Source organism: Balaenoptera borealis (genome assembly GCF_965194805.1).
Source record: "Balaenoptera borealis genome assembly, chromosome: 2".
NCBI classification, from domain to species: domain Eukaryota; kingdom Metazoa; phylum Chordata; class Mammalia; order Artiodactyla; family Balaenopteridae; genus Balaenoptera; species Balaenoptera borealis.
The window spans coordinates 27,874,885-27,892,651 of record NC_138867.1 but is presented as its reverse complement, the minus strand read 5'-3'; the positions used below and the strand labels follow the sequence as shown (position 1 = coordinate 27,892,651).

Here is a 17,767-nt window from a genome sequence, read left to right as displayed (position 1 = left end):
ATACCCTGTGGTGTGGCTAGCTTTATGTTCCTCATCTTCTACCTGAGTTGTTCTCTTCCACAAGATAGCACTGAATATGGTAGGAAAAGCTTGGGACCCATGTTGCCCATTTATACTGCACATCAAATTTAATAGTAACATTCTGGCTTTAATTAAACTCTTCCTCTTATAAATCTCAGCAAGGTGATCTGATTAATAGAGGAAATGAGCACCCAGCAGTTTTAGTGTAATGATATTAAACAGATGAAACAAGGTAAAATAATCTCTAATAATCTGTGAGAATGGGGGACACAGAACCCTCTGCATATGCGTCCACTGCATGTGTGCTCACAGCATTCATTCTTCAGTTAGTTTTCTTTGTTGGAAGAGTTAAAAATTTCCTGGATAGTTCAGTCTTGAACGGTTAGAATACAGACTGTATCTGGTCCCCTCTGACCCAATCATTTTGGCTTAAAGAGCTTTACTCCATTTACATCTGTAGTAAATGAAGGTGTACCACCTTTTTGAAGGATTATTTATACTTTCCCCCTCTTACCTTCTCTCTCTACTTTGTGAGTGATGGGGTTATAAAGACTATCTACTTTTGGCTGTATACCTTAATTAGGGAAAACCTTGAGGTTTCTCATCTGATTGCTTTGAAAAGGGGAGCATTCCTTAGGAATAGAAACTTTAAAAAATGTAGGCCGGTTTAATCTTCATAAGAGGAAAGCTCAAACAAAAATATTGTTTAGATCTAGGAAACTCTCTCAAACTCTCATCTGTGTTCAAAATAAAACAAAAAATCCTCATGGAGAGAAAAAAAGAAAAGAATGAAGAGAAAAAAAAAACAACCCAAACCCTACGTTTCTTTATTTCTTCTCTAAACAGTGTCACAACTGGGTGCTCTGTGTGTAGGTGAATTTTAATTTTCTTCTTTCAGCAACTTCACTATTAGCATGATGTTCTTGAGTCTTTGTATTTAGAATCATTATTCAGAAAAAAATTTAAACCAGGAAGGTTTGATTATCTACATTTTCACCTTTTTGTGAAGCAAATAAGGTAAGCTCAGTAGACGCTAGCTAGGCTGAAACACTATTAAAAAATGCAATTCAGACTGAGTTACTGCTCGTTATTTTTATAAGCGAGACCCTAATTCTGATCGACCCCAAAGAATGGGCTGCTGTGACTAAGCTAGCAGCAGAAGCAACTGGCTTCTGCCGGATGTTATCTCATTTGGAACACATTTCAAACTTTAGAACAGATTTTTAAATTGGAAGTTGAAACCTGCAGACTGTCAGCAGAAAAGGCTGATTCACCACTGTAGAACTTATCTTACTATGAGTTCCAGGCAGAATTTTTTTAAGGACTAGGTTACCTAAAATGTGTTGTGATACATCAAAGAGAGAAATAAAGAACCCTTCCTGGAATAAGAGTGACACATGCATCTAAGCATCTTTTGGACTTTTAATATATGCTTATTTGAATGGGGACTTCTTTTAAATAGAAGCCTCTAGTTCAGTATAACTTGTGTATGTTCATGGATCTCTGAAAGGTTAATTAATTTTTTTCTGCAAATATTGCTTCATATATGCAATATGAACCCCCATGGTGGGGGTTCTTCATGTGGAGCTTTTTGAGCCATTATTATTATTGGGTAAATTTGAGTGAAAGAAGTACAGTCTTGGCAAAGTTAAAAATAAGGAACATCTTATATTGATAGTGAAGGGAAAGCTGTTATGTGTGTATTATTTTAAATAACAAAATCCATGATGCAACTGAACTGCAGGGAGAAATGCATGGTGTAACCCACTAGAGGTCCCTTCCAACTAAAAAAAGTTTACTTAGTTCAAAAGATTTAGCCTCTGTAAGTTGGCATTCACGACTGCAAAACGAGTAAGGGCCAGAAGGGGGGACTGCACATTTTACTTCCTTAGGGAGAAACATGGTTTCATTCAGGTTATTTGTCATATTTTATCTCTTTTTTTTATCCTTATGTAGCACAATCACTCAATTAGCTCTAGTTAGATATTCAGAACCTGTTGTTCCAAGTTACTGATACATTTGTAAAAAGGAAGTGTCATTTGATGTCCTGGTACTGTAGTTGTGCTTTCTAGAGATATTAGCCATTTGAAGTATCTCAGAGCAATATTTTGCAAGATAGATTTTTGCTTAAAAAGGAAGAGTGCCTCAGATTAAGTTTTTACTTGCAAAGCTGATGGAAGTGGTGGGTGGAGGAGGTATTATACACATTTTCTGATAGTAGGCAACTTGGTAGAAAATGATTATGTTTCTATATATTACCTTTGCAGAGTTAGCATTAAGAAATGTAATTGCAATAAATTGATGTAAAAGCCAGATAGTAAAGGGCTAAAAGTCCCTATAGAGACACCAGTCTGTCATTTATAATGGTAGCAAAAGATAATTGTAGACAAGCACAGAAGAACTAACCATTGCTGTTTTCCTTCAGAAATGTATTGCTGCTTCTCATGTTTTTCTGAAGACATGGGTTACTTCCTCTGCTTCTAAAGTATGCCATGAACCATCAAAACAGGTAGAAAAAGATCTGCCTTTTATTTCCCCCCAATACCTTTTTAATTAGAGCACACCAAAGAGCAAAAGGGGGTGAGATACAATCCTGTGTGACTGCATTTTCCAGTAAATTGTTAGATTTCTTTTAAGTTTCTGAGCTCTGCATTGAAAATCTGGCCTCTGGCATAAACTTTGCCCTCCTCCTGCTTGATCATATCCCTTTCTTCACACCACTTGTTTTATGGCTCTCTAAAAAAACAGCCAGCACAGAGCTGTGCAAGTGCTGATACACAAAGGATGATGCTCAAGCCAAACTGGAAGAGATTTTTTTCTTCTAAAGTAAAATACCAAAGGTTTTCCTTTTCAGGGACAGGCATCAGCAAGAAAAGAAAGGAAATAAGCAATCCTTGGTAACCGTTTGTATAAGCTTATTTGTTCTTCATTCTTAGAAGAGTTGTGCATTAACAAGGTATATCCCTGTGTTCCTTTTCCCACACAGGGAGGATTTTGCACCCCCTGGATTATAACCACTCAGAAAGCCCATATTTTGCATGTGCACCCCTCCAAAGCAGTCAGACATGTACATATCAGCCACTCCAGCAACATTTTTTGCAGGAAAAAACCTCTTCTTTCCCACATTATGTGCTTCAGTAAGTGAAAATGAATATTGGCTGAGACACGGGATAATACACCTCCATAGTGTGAATATCATAATTAAAATGTCTTTACAAAAAAAAAAAATGAGAGGGAGAGAGAAATGTGTGGCTATTCCAGATGATTAAACTTCTTGGTACTTGGATGTTCTCTGTAGTTCACTCAGGTGAACAGCCCCTTGCACTAACAAGGACCTGCATATAACTTCCCATAAAATACAGATTTTATTGCAGCAGTGACAACACTTCTGAGTACGACGCTGACCTTTCCAGCATCTCCCATCTCGAGATTTCCGATAACTGTGGGCATAAGAATAACTACAGAAGTAATCCCAGCTCTGCAATACACAACATAGCAACGTTCCCTCTTATTAAATTCCGTAATTAACGCATTGGGGGCTCCACTTTTCCTGCATCGGACACCTAAAACCAGGCGCACTTGGTTTGTTCTCCAACCAGTCCGGGGAAGGCGTTATCCCCCAGATTTGTGCCTGGCCAGCCTTGGAAGAGCACGAGCGAGCTCCGTCTTCCATATGACTTTTCCCTGGACGGTGTGCTCCATTTTCAGAGTCCAACGTTGGACTTTCCTTGCAACCTAAGCATTTCTGCCCTATGTGAGCCGGCAGGCGTTGCCCCCAGCGTGCAAGCTAACAGTTTTTTTAAAGCTTCTTCTCTGAGACAAATCATCTCTTTAGCCGAAGTTTTCCTTATTGGGAGCATTCGGGAGTTCTCAAGCTACCTAATTTTCTGCTTTAGCCCACAAACCAAGAAATGTAACTCGGCCAAAGCAGTCCCTGCACAGACCCTTGTAATGTGGGCAGGTGGGAATAAATCAAGCCCCAAACGGCTCTGCGGGTCCTGTACGCACCAGCGCCCTTGGTAATTGACCAGCCAACTTTGCAAATGCCGGAGCTCCCTTGGCAGCCTCTGCCGGCGGAGAGAAAGACAGTGGGTTCTTCCCGGCGGCCCCGTCACATATGCCCCCACCAAGCCCCGCCGCGGTCTTACCAGAAGGCGGAGGAGCGGCGCCGAAGCTCCCCGGGAACCGGCGCCCGTTCTGGGCAGCGGCAGCAGCGCCGCCCGCGCAGCCGGACCCGAGCGCCCGCCCCGACCTGGGCTCGCAGGCTGAACATCCCTCCCAACTCCAGCGTGCGGCACCCAACGGGCGGAGATGGCTCTCATTCTGATTGGCTTCCATCAACGCTACAGAATTAAAAAAAGAAAAGGCATGCACCATGGCCAACTGAGACCGAACCCACCTCTGCTCGCCTTCCTGCGCCCGGGGAGACCCTGCGACCCGCCCAGGCTGCTCCTGCCTCCGCCGACGCTGCGGTCGCCCGCTCAGCGGTACTTGCTGTCGCGGCTGAAACTGCAGCTCTCGGGACGAGAAGGTTACGGGCTCGGGAGAGCTGGCTCTTGTGGGCACACACTGATTTGCAAGTGAATGAAGTGGGAGGGAGCAAAGAGAGGAGGACTTTGTTAGAGAGGCCCAGTGCCTGCCCCCGCCCGCCCCCTCCCCTTGACAGAATGACTCCCTGTGTTTGAAGTCCTGAGCAATTCGCTCCCTGTAACACTCCCTCTGCCCCAGGCTTTCCTTTCTTTTCCTTTCTTATTTTTTGGAGGGTAAGACATACTCAGAACTTGCATGACTTCGTCTGTTCCCTCCTTTATACTATCAAAATGCACCTTGTGCTATTATCAGCAACGGTTGGATATTCTTTTTTTTTTTTTTTTAACCGACCGAGCAATTACAATTCCCAGGGACACCAGTACCTCGTCGCGCTATCAGTTGGTCAGCTTCGTGTTATAGCACGCATAACATGCACACACATAAAGCAAACCCGATCTCCTGAGATAACAATACTGACGGCTTTTCCTCACAACATAAACAGGCGTTCTCCAGGCGCAAGCAGGCATAGAAACAGACGCGTCTTTCCTTCTCTCCTTCCAGGAAGACAGGTTTTTCACATAGTCCTCTGATCTCTGTTACTCTTTCGGAGTGAGTAACCCCAGGATGTTGTAGAGTGAAGCCATGCTTCCCTGGGCTTGCAGAAACATTCAAATCCCAAACCCTTCAGGCTCACCACTGACTTATGGCTGATTCCATCTTTCTGAATGAGTTAATACAAGAACGCAAAAGACTTGCAGAAGAGTGTATAATGATATTCAGGTCTGCTTAACAGTTTAAGATGAAAGTTCCTGAAGTAGGATAATCTCCAAATTAAACTATTTGGTACACATAGCAGTTTGCATAGCTATATTTACAGTGACCAAAAAGTAATTTCTAATATTAGGGAACTAAGCTGCAAAAATCTTAAGCATGTCAAAGTATTATTAAGTGAGAGTAATGGTTTTCTACGTAGAAGATATAGACATGATGGAGCCAGACACTGTTAGATTAGGAAAATTAAATCTAATTACCACAGTGATTGATTGCACCCCGGGTCAGTAGCATCCCAAACCAGCTGTCAGTGTATGCTGTAAGTTGTGGGGAGATTTCATTGCATGGTGCACTAAAAAAATCCAGGCTGCTTTGGCTTCTGAGTGGTTAAACAGGTTGGAGGTTGGTCTCCTTCCCAACTGAGCTCTTACTAGAAAATCTTTTGTTTCTCCAATAGAAGTTCAGGCATTTAAATAAAGCCAAAATCAAAGTATTTCCTCTAGGAAGTCACTGCTTCAAAGATGTGTGCATGGAATGGTTTTAGCACAGATGTTCCACACATGGAAGATGGAAAGACTTTGAATTTCTTTCTTGAAAAGATCTTCCTTTAATGAAGAACTGCCACCAACTTACAAAAAGAGGCTGAACATTTTGTCTTCATACAGCTATTCAGACTCTTGTGGAGGAAGGATAGGCGAGAAGAAAGCCGCTTCCGTTCCTCAGATTATGAATTCTTACACATTTAATTGGAAATACTAGCTCCTTATGTTTGTATAGTCCTTTACTGCTTACAAAGTACTTTCACAGACTATTTTATTGAAATCTTCTTTCAGCAAGTGGTCCGATTTTTCCCCATTAGGACAAAAGAAGCAGATTGTTGATGAGATTGCATAGGTTAACATGTCCAAGGCAATAAAAACTGGTAAGCAGAAGAGTCAGAAATATTACTGGTAAAACTGTGGCTATGTGTGTGTGTGTGTGTGTGTGTGTATGTATATATATATGCCAATAAAAATAAGCCACATTTTAAGACTGCCTTTTGCAGAAATATATGCAGAATAACTGATTTTTATGGTAAAAGTGGGATAATAGTGAAGTTGATGTTCCCCCTGTTGAACAAGTTTGTATCTCACAAAGGAACTGTCTAATTGTTTGCAATATACTATTCTTCCAACCCCTCTAAGCTACATATCAAAGGTGGTTAAAACAACTACTTTTTATTAAGAATGGATAAACAATCAATTTGCTTTGGAACAATTCAAGTGGCAACATTAAATTACATAAAGGATAGCACTTTTTAATACTAAAAAAGATTTTTGGGTGATTTTTGAGGATTTCTAGCAATATTTACTACAATCATTATTACTTTTCAATTACAGAAGTGATATAAATATCCAGAATTATTTCATTCTCATTTCAGAGGTTAAAAAACCGAGAGTTACTAAGGTTAAATGATTATCCAGTGTCATATAAGTACTGTTTCCAGTTCATCCTCTGGCACACCAAAACATGGTGCCAAGTAACAGAAGTTAATTAGAGGTAAACAGATGAGAGGGTCATCGTGTAGGGTCTTCTCACGAAACTCAAGAGTGGAAATTCTGCAGGGCTTCTGGAAAGACTTGGAAGCAGACACTGAGAAGCCACCAGTACTCCACCGGTGGCACTACTTTCCTGTCCTCACTGTGCTCCTGCTTCTGTTTTGTCTCCCTTCACACTGGCTTCCTCTGTCATTCAGTCAGACCTTCAGAGCAGTACCACTGACAGTTCCAGAGCTTACTTGTTGGAGAGAGTAGTTTCTCCTTCTGCTCCATTTCTAATTTCTTGCAAAGCAGCTCTGATTGGTTGGGTGTTCTCCTGGACCAGTCGACTACCCGCCCCCCCACCCCCCCCGCCCTCTGTGCCCCAGGACTCCAATGAGGGGCAGCAGCTAGGGAATGCCCTTGTGAACTGGGAATACATTCCAAAAAGTGTCCCATCGCATACATTCTCTTGTTTTGTTTAGTAATTTGGTACAGCTGAAGTATCTCATCAGTTTTTAGACTACTTCATTATTTTATATGCTTCAGTCAAAATTACTTGTACTTCTCGCCTTTTACAGCTTGCAAAGTTTCAGTTTTTAAAAAATACTCCTTCATAGACCATTACTAGGGATATTAATTTTGATGAGGGATTTTTCAACTTCTAAATCTCTCTTCAGATGATTAAGAGGCCATATTATCCTTATAATGGGGATGAATATAAATAAATAATTACAAGTTCTCTGACTTTTCAATAATATGCATCTCTATGCAATGAGTATCTGATAAAAACATTTTCATGATCATCAACAATTATTCTTGATTAGAAGAAAAAAGTTCACTTTTAAAACCATGTGCCTAATTAAGGATCTTGGCATGGGTAGTTTTGCTTCATCCAAATCTTCCGTCTAAAATTTACCTTAAATGTGTTGCTACCAGAAAAATTACACACGTTACAATGCTTATTACTTAATCATCACGGTGTGCACATGTGAAGAGATTTCACTGAGGAATGAGTGTTTATTTCCCACCTCTGCCCTATGTGTGTATGCACGTGTGCTCACATGCATACACACACATGCATGCACACACACACCAGTGTTTAAGGGGGAAAAAGGTTTAACCACTCTGGGTATTATTGAACTGAAACAAAGGAGACAGGAAACCTCGATGGAATTCCTCTTTTGTGAGAGCCATAGACATCTCAATACAAGCTAAAATAAATTCACACAAACTTGTGTGCTTATCCAGGTTTTCTAATCCTGGGAGAGTTTCCAATACTGTATTTAAAAAGGGTTGGATCCCAGGATGCATTAAGACATTTCCCTCTTGATCATTATATTTGACTCATCACTATAGGTAGATTACAATAGCCAGGAGATTTCCAAATGAGATAAATGCGCAGCAGCAAAATGTTATTGACATACACAGGACATTTTAGTACTCTGGGCATTTCCAGGTTGGTAGAGTGGACTTCAATTTTTGCCAAATTCTTTTATATTTTATTCATTGCTTAGTGGTAGAATCTAAACTTGTCTGATCAGATATCTACAATTCAAGTTTGGTAGACTGTACTGTGTTACAGTCTGTACTGTGTTAGTAGGAGCATGTCCTGCTTTAGAAGAAACAGCCCATTAGGAGGATATGCAAGGTGTCAGCATATTCGCTTAAATAACTGGTATAGATGAGAATAAACAGAAAATCCTACACTTGGATCCAGAGGGAAAAATAATTCCTTTCTCCCACTAATCCCTCTTCCAATTATAGAAGCACTTGATGGGAATAATGGCAGGCTGGTGTGGGAAAGACAGTATGATAACACATGTTTAGAAATATTTTGGGAATATATACATCGTGAGAGTATTAAAATTTCACAGATTTTGTCAAAAGAAGGCAAAACAAAGACAAGAAGATTATCCTTTGTGTAGGCATAAGTGTTCTCTTTAGAATAGACCAGACCTCACCTTAGAACCTACTGTTCGTCTTTAGGTACCACACTTAAATACCTTTTTCTTTTTTGCCCCTTCTCTGTATTTTCACTGTACTTTCTAAAATACCTGTAGTACTTTAGCTAGACCTCATTGTTTACGTATTCTTGTTCGTCTACCAGACTATATCCACTGAATTACTGAAGGTAGAGTGTTTGCCTGTTTTGGTTATCATTTTAGCTCCTGGTGCTTGAAAAAAATGCTTGGTGCTTACATGTATAAATAAGTAGAAATCTAGATAAACTAGAATTGATATAGTAGACAGAATGTGGAGATGATTCATAGACTTACAATCATGTTTATGAGCTAAAGGTGACAAGACTGGAAAAGAGAAGGTTCAAGTTGGCCATGAGCACTTTCAAATACTTGATGAACTGTCATATGGAAGAAAATTAGACTGGCTTTTAATGTGACAGAAGCTTCAGTTAGTATCTATTGGAGAAGCCACTGGAAGGTACTGCATTTTGTTAATTCTAAGATACCCGTATTTTCCCATTTTAACATCTCTGAAATTATGATGCCTCTTAAAATTGATGTGATAATAAAGGATCATGTCATGGTATAATTGACAGTGTCTCTTCTTTCTTAATGACATAAAATAATTGTGCAACTTACTACCATTGGCATCTTTGATCTGATGACATGCAGATGGTAGATTTCAGCTCAACATATGGAAGAATTTTCAAACTCTTAGTTCTGTTCAAGATGAAAGGTACTGGCAGCTTCAGCATAGCAATGGGTCCCATTCCTGAAGGCATTCAATCACAGACTGGACAAACAATTGTTATAAATGAACTTACCAACTTCCTGATTGAATGATCTTTTACATCTTTGTCAAACTTGAGATTCTTGAATTCTCAGCCTCTTATTTTTGTAGATGAGAAAACAAGGATAATACAGGTTAAGTGCTTTGTCCAAAGTCACACATCTCATTTGAGACCAAGACTGGTCTGTCCATGCTTCCCATTTTGTACACCGGAAACTAACACAACATTGTTAATCAACTATACTCCAATATGAAGCTACTTTCATTTACTGTTTATCCTTGTTTTCTCTTCAAGCTTGCAGTATAGAAAATGGGTACATACAATATTTTGATAAGAGCAATAGCTAACATTTTCTGCCTGTATACGATATGTCATTTACTTGTTCTTTACATGTGTTATCACATTTAATCCATGTGATGGCTCATGGGCTAAGTATTATTCTTGTTTGCAGATGGGGAAGCTAAAGAATGGGAGGTAAAGTAATTTGTTCAAAGTCACACAGTTAGTATGAGTCAGAGCTAAGATTCAAACACAAACTTTGAAGTGATTTCCTGTACTCTAAATCACTATATAAGGGCACAGAATTTACTGCAGAATCTATATGGAGTGGTGTGAAAATCAAAATCTGCCATAGTATGAAATTTCTGATTTTAAGATAAACGTGCTTTGGGTGTTCCATTACTATCTTTTTTTATTATTTGCCTCAAGATATCTGGATAATTGTTTCAGGTCTCCACTGCATTTATGTTCAAACAAAACCTTAAGTGCTTTTGTTAAATTTTAGGACCAGCAGAAAGCTTATCGATAAACTGATAAAGTAAATTTACTTCTCAAATCAAGAAAATTCAGTTTTATTCTCTGCTGTGTATGTACCTAACCCATGCCTACTCCTACTCTTTTCCTACCTAGAGGTACCCCCAAGTTGAGAAAAATCAGTATTTAACTTATTTCCTGACCTTTGTTTTTTATTCATTGTGGGCCCTTGGCCATCTGTAAAGATGCATTGATTCTTACTGTTTTTTTTCCTGAGGAGAGCTATCTTTGTGCACTTCTGAACCCTCAGGCGGCAGTCTTTATTCCTCAGAAAGGAATCCTTCATAGCGGATGCAGGCAGAATTCTTGTTCACAGCTGAGGTCCTCTCTTTGCTCCTGGGAAACTATACGTATTATCTCTCTTAGAAGGAAAAAGAAAACTGGAAAAAAAGCTGCTGGGTGTCAATTGATAAGAAGAATTTTAAAAGAACCTTAGTTAAGTCCGTTTTGGGGGGTACTTTTCCAGACATCATAATATTAAAAATATCAAAAAATATTTTCATATGCAGGTAGTTTACTGAAAAAATGTGTAGTCTTGACCAATCCCTTGTCTCTTGGTCTTGGTTTATTTATCTGTAAAATGAAGGTGTTGAAATAGTTTTTTACTCCAGTCATTATTCTGTCTTTTCTTTACATGTTGCTATTCTGTGTATGGCCACTAGGGGGACAAAGGAAAGGCCTTTCTATTGAAACTTGCTTCCCATTACTAATTTGGAATAATGTCGTGAAGAACAACCACAGGGAAAGCCGGTTTTTCTTAATGAGACAGTGAATATTTTAAAATGCCTTTTTATTAATTTGTATTAAACTGGGATACGAACTAGTACTTCTTTGTAATATTTGAGAATTGGAGGAAAATGATTATTAGTATTTCTATGACCACTAAAGTCTTGATCATTATAATCACGTATCTCCATGAACATTACCATGTTCAAAAAGGCCGTGAGCCTTTTTGAGAAGTATCACAAGCCACAATATTTTAAGAATGCAGATAAAGGCATTTAAAGGATATTTTGAAACCTTTTAGTTGTTATCAAAGTTGGTAATAATTAGTTAACATTTTCAGAAACTAAAGCAACACAAATAAGGAATTTCTAATTGCAAATTTGAAAGGGAGCTGAACGTTTTGTAATTGAAAAAGGTCCATGTATACACAATAATCTTTAAAAGCAATTTTAGTAGCTAAGATTTATTGAACACTTACTATATGCCAGGCGATGTGTCAAAAGCTTTTGTTCGTATTCTTTTGATTCTCTCAACAACTCTGTGAAGTAGTTACTTTATCAGGTCCATGAGTAAATGAAGGTTTAGAGGGACTCATTGATATGCCTGCCACACTGCTGGCCTGTAGCAGAGTGGAGCTTTGAATCCAGGCACTCAAACATCGGAGTGGCAGATACTCATCCACAGCTATATTGGTAACAGCCTGTGCTATATTGCTCTTCCGGATTATAAAATGCTTCACATTCATTGCTGCTCTGTGTGTTTACTACAGTCCTCTTCAGTAGAGGGTGCGGATATTATTAGCCTTTGTGTTTTCAGGCAGGGCAGGAAGACTCAGAAAAGTTCAGAGTCCTGAACAGGAATCTACAGTTTGACTTCGACAGAATGCATTAGAAACAAGAGTATTTTATCTTCAACTATTGGAACCAGAATCTGGGGATGGGATGAAATTGTCTACTTTCTGAGCTTTTGGTTTTGAAAAGCGTATGCTTATAATCTAGTTTTCTCTAACTCAAAAACGAGACCCTAAAGTTCTCAGAAGCTTGAAATTTCACATTTTTGAACATCAGTAGTCACTCCATTTATCAAATGCCTATTAGGTGCCAGGAATTACAGTCAGTGCTTTATGAGTTGCCTTTTTTGATTTCTTATGACAACCTTCTAAGCTCAGTATTCACCTCATTTTACAGATGGGGAACAGAAACCTAGAGAGATTAAATAACTTATTCTAGGTAACACAGCCAGCAAACGGTTGGATCTGAACCCAAATCCTGAGTATGACTTGAACTCAATATACTTAATGAGGTTCAATGTATCACATTTGTTTGAAATAGTTATGGTGACACTTTCTATTTTTGGGTATAAATGTGCCCCACGTTGCAACTGGTGAGGCAGGAAGACTGTGGCTTTATGTGGATGTGAATAAGTACATGCAATAGAAGAGGAGGGTAAGGTTTCTGCTGGTCTTCTTTATTTTGCAAAATCTGATCATTTTTTTTGTGAAGCATAAGGCAGAGCCATCCTGTCTTAAGACATATTGGGGCCCCTGTCCTGGAGTGACTAGCTCTGAGCAGTGAATCAGAGGAGTTGGAACGCAAGCACTTTCTACTGATATGATAATATCCAGTTTGTCTCTTAATGTTCCCACTACCCCCAGTGCTGGCTGGTGGAATCTTCCTGTCTTTTGCCTGATCCTCACAGCTCAGTCCTTTATTTTGCAAGATTCATTTCACATTTTGTTCATTTGAATATGATGCTTGTTTGAAGTGGAAGGAGAAAGAAGCACAAAGCCTGCCTATCCTTAGTCCCCTCAGCCCCTTGGAGATGCTGCTGAAAAGGGGGCAGATCTTATAAAATTATATAGCAGTTCAAGATTAAATTGATTATCTTTCCTCAGAGGGTTTCATTTTAAATAAGTGATGACACACATAAAATTAGACCAAGAAATAGTACAATGTTATATGCTCTTGTATTTTTTTTTTTCTTGTTGACATTTTTCATCTGTGACAGTTCATCCATGAGGGTTTTGGATAAGTGCATACAAGTTATGTTGTGTACTTAAAGATAGTAATTTCATTTGTTATTTTTATTTGTGCATTTATTTGCAAATGTTTGCAAGCCTTCATCTAAGTTTTCATTGAAACTTTCTTGAAACAACATTTTTGCACTGCAAACTGGTAGATTCTTGAAGTGTGACTTGTTTCATGCATATGTGTAGTCAGACTTCAACCCCATCGTATGTCACTTCTCTGCTCCTGCACTAAGGACTTTCCCATAAAATGAGGCAATACATAAGGGGAACTTGAATTACCTGCATAAGTATCGCAAGATAGCATTTAACATTCTAGTTTGACTCCTTCATTTCATACTACCTCTTCCTCCCTTTTTCCACCCTCTGCTTGGAGCATCTAGGCTATCCAAAAAGAAAATGATTATGTGATTATGATGCCAGAGAAAAGTAGTTATGGTGTGTCTTACTAAATCATTTTGGGGCACATATCTTATTCTGATAACATTCAAATGGCCCGTGATTACAAACATACAAAGTTCTTGAAGATTGATTAAACATTAAAAATACAGCATCCTTTTGCATTTCTAAATGAAAATCATTAGACCAGGCTATTAAAAATGGCAAGAGAGTACATAGCTTATCGGATGAAACATTTAAATTCAGATTTTTCTGGTGCAAGTTTTTATGGTGGAAACCATGCGAGAAATATTACTTAGTTCACACCTCCTTTGAATCCTTCTGCATGTTGCTGCCTCTGCAGCATTTTACTAAAAAGTTACAGTGACTTCGGTGAGATTTTGTGGTAAGCTGAACTCCTCACAGCTTGATCCTTCCCTGACTTTGTAGTGAAAACCACTGTTGTTGAGTGGAACACAGGTTGCTATTTGCTCTGTTGGATCTGGCATTCGACCCAAATGCCGCATGTTTATTCCTTACTGACTAGTGGCTCCATTTGATTGCCCTTCTGATGCATGCCTCTGAATATACACTGGGGTGGGAAAATATTTTGGGGTGCAAGATCTAAACAGAGCTTAGTGATCTGGATCTTCCCATAGAGCAAATTTCCTGGTTTGTGGTTCACCCTCTCAGGGTTGAGACTGATGCAAAGATGTTGATGGGTTTTAGAGGCTGGCCTCTTGGGACATGGCAGCTTGCCATGATGCCATCAGTTTAGACTAATGATTGCACAGAATTCTCATGAAGCAGATGGCTACTAACCACAATATTAATATTATTTTGCTTTGTACATTTAGGGAAAAGATCATTTCACAGTTGCAAAGGAAAACCTCGTTTGGATTTTATAAAGAATGATCTGCAACAGAAATAACATGCTGTCAGGACCTGTTTTATATGCTTTCATTATCAGTGACAAATTGTGATATTAATTCTATAGCAAATTTGTGCTTGGGATTTTAGCATTTCTCTCAGCCATTTCCTTTCTCTGCATAGCTAGCTGTAGAATAAAATGCTCTGAATTTTACCTTGGAGGGATCAACAGCTGGATTTAAATGTTACCTCTGTAATTTGCTTCGAGATACCATTGTTTATAAATGTGAAGAGTGGATGTTCTTTGACAGGATTCGGAATGAATAGAGGTTTGAGGTAATTGCTTAGATAATCCAGGTAGCAGAGACACTTCTGCCCAGATTCCCAATAACATAGCTGAAACAAAAGAAATTTACTTCTGTTTGAATTAGTCAGGTAATTACTTATGCACTCTGCTTTGTTTTGCTGATGACATTCTGGTTTGAGTGTATTGGGAGAGATGGTGGTGACAGTTAAGCTCATGTGATGGAATGGTTGTCCTGTGATCTGTGTAATTCAGCCATGGGGTGCCAATCATTATTTTATTTTGATTAGTGTTCTGGACCTTCTATAATGCTATTTTCAGGATAACTTACTAACAAAAGTAACTCAGGAATGCCTAATATTAGGACATTAGGGAATTTAGCATGGCTTTGCCTCAAGCACAAGAATTTTAAAATTTGGAACACGAGAGTGAAATGGAGTACTTGGCAGTGGTATGCAAGTTTTCTGTTCATCTCTCAAACCATCTTGAAGCCCAGCATAGGCAAACACGATTCATTGTGTGCAGTTTTTTTGAATAGAGCAGATGTTTGGAAATGGTTTTTGACCTGCTTGGTGTTTTGACTTTCTTATTTTTGTGAAGTCTTTAAAACATAATATAAAAAAGAAAGGGAAAAGAACTAACTGCTTTTTGGATCTAGTAAACTAATGAGAGAGAACATAAAATCATAAAATGATAGGCAATGGCTAATGAATAAGAGAAGAAGAAAATCACGTCTTTTCATGGAAAGGGTTGGAAAGAAGACTTAGTAAGGGATGATACTCATATTCCACGTACAAGGTCTGTTTTGAACTCTTGGTAGTTTAGTTCCAAATCCAAAACAAGAAAAGAAAAGGCTTACTCAGTATCCAAGTGACTGTTTCCTATCAAACTATCCTTAATTATATTCGACATGTAGTTTTTGACCACTTAGCAGTTTTACAGCAATAAATTAGGATAGGAGGTGACATGATTAGATGGAAGTTTAATGACAGTAGGCCTGACAGCTAACCTTGAGCGGCAAGAGAACAACCACCACAGAGCAGACATTGAGGGGAATACAACAGAAATACAGCGATGAATCCTCACAAAGATGACTCTACAGTTCAAGAAAAGGTAAATTGTAGTCACTTTCCCTTAGAAAGTTAGTAATGATTTCTTTAAGAAGATGATGAATGACAGTGCAGTTAGGCAAATGAGTAGGTGTGCATCAATAATTTGGAAAAATCATTTATGTGGAATAGTGGATTCCCAGTGATGCAGTTCATTAGGTGTCTTTGCATTTGAGTTGGGTCATGTCAAATCAAACAAACGTTCTATCCCTCCCTGGGTAGTATGATTCAAGAAATAGTGGTGTCTGTCAAATATCTGAAATTACTCACTTGGAGATCATTCCTTTGGGCCTTGAAGGCATTTTATTTTCACAAACCTCCTGTTAAAGTTAAAATACCTATAGGTCATAAACTGTACTCTGGTAATCTATGGATATTACATTATTAGATACTGTGAGAATTTTATGTAGGATAAGCACTTATTCATTTCTTGAGCTCAAACTATCTCCATACTCTGGATACTGAGGAAAAGACTTGGAAAGCAAACAGCATATTTCAATTCTGTAAAACAGTTACCCAACTTTCATTTTCACCTTCCCAGGGAATAGGAATCTTCTAAGCTTGATGCACTGGAAAATTCCATCCATGGTGCTAGCTGTAGCTGATAAATTGTTGGTTCACTCTTTTTGACTATATGACAAGCTTGCCGAGTAAATGATACTACAATTGCAAAATAAACTTTGCAATTAAATGGCATGTAGTTATATGCAAGGATAACTCAAAGATGATTGGCAATGTTATATAAGTTAATAAGGGAAATAATAAATGTATGCAATTCCAATGAGTACGTAACTATATGGGCAACCACGCTTCTGGTTATTAGTAACAGGAGAGAAGAGATGGAGACTGCAGAAGGGGTGAAGGAGAAGCTGTGACTGGAACGAATGTGGAAATAAAGCAAACTGTTGGCCAGGTGGCCCGCCTTGTTTGGGGAGAGCACCAATGGTGAGCTCTACCGATCTCAGTTCCAAGTTGAAAAACAATTTGTAGGAGGATTGCTTACTTTTAGGGTAATCATGCATCCTGGATTGCCTACGATAGTTCCAGTGTATACCTGTTGTACTGGTTTAATTATAATTATTATTATTTTTTTAACATCTTTATTGGAGTATAATTGCTTTACAATGGTGTGTTAATTTCTGCTTTCTAACAAAGTGAATCATCTGTACATATACATATATCCCTATATCTCCTCCCTCTTGCATCTCCCTCCCACCCCTATCCCACCCCTATCCCTATCCCACCCCTCTAGGTGGTCACAAAGCACTGAACTGATTTCCCTGTGCTATGTGGCTGCTTCCCCCTAGCTATCGATTTTACATTTGGTAGTGTATATATGTCCATGCCACTCTCTCACTTCGTCCCAGCTTACCCTTCCCCCTCCCCGTGTCCTCAAGTCTATTCTCTACGTCTGCATCTTTATTCCTGTCCTGCCTCTAGGTTCTTCAGAACCATTTTTTTTTTCTTTTTGGATTCCATATATATGTGTTAGCATACGGTATTTGTTTTTCTCTTTCTGACTTACTTCACTCTGTATGACAGCCTCTAGGTCCATCCACCTCACTACAAACAACTCAATTTTGTTTCTTTTTATGGCTGAGTAATATTCCATTGTATATATGTGCCACAGCTTCTTTATCCATTCATCTGTCGATGGACACTTAGGTTGCTTCCATGTCCTGGCTAATAGCGCTGCAGTGAACATTGTGGTACATGACTCTTTTTGAATTATGGTTTTCTCAGGGTATATGCCCAGTAGTGGGATTGCTGGGTCATATGGTAGTTCTATTTTTAGTTTTCTAGGGAACCTCCATACTGTTCTCCTTAGTGGCTGTATCAATTTACATTCCTACCAATAGTGCAAGAGGGTTCCCTTTTCTCCACACCCTCTCCAGCATTTATTATTTGTAGATTTTTTGATGATGGCCATTCTGACTGGTGTGAGGT

General features: G+C 38.8%; 1 protein-coding gene across 2 annotated transcripts in view; it reads right to left on the bottom strand.

Moving 5' to 3' along the window:
- CDH6 (cadherin 6) overlaps positions 1-4,617 on the bottom strand; it is a 129,241-nt gene extending 124,624 nt beyond the window's left edge. The window contains exon 1 of one of the 2 annotated variants that reach the window (XM_082382246.1): positions 4,421-4,617. Coding sequence is in view for 1 of the 2 variants with exons in the window: in XM_082382245.1 (XP_082238371.1) it covers positions 4,170-4,343 (174 nt within the window). In the remaining variant the exon portion in view is untranslated. The other variant, XM_082382245.1, reaches the window with a different exon arrangement.
- Between the last annotated feature and the right edge of the window lie 13,150 nt (positions 4,618-17,767).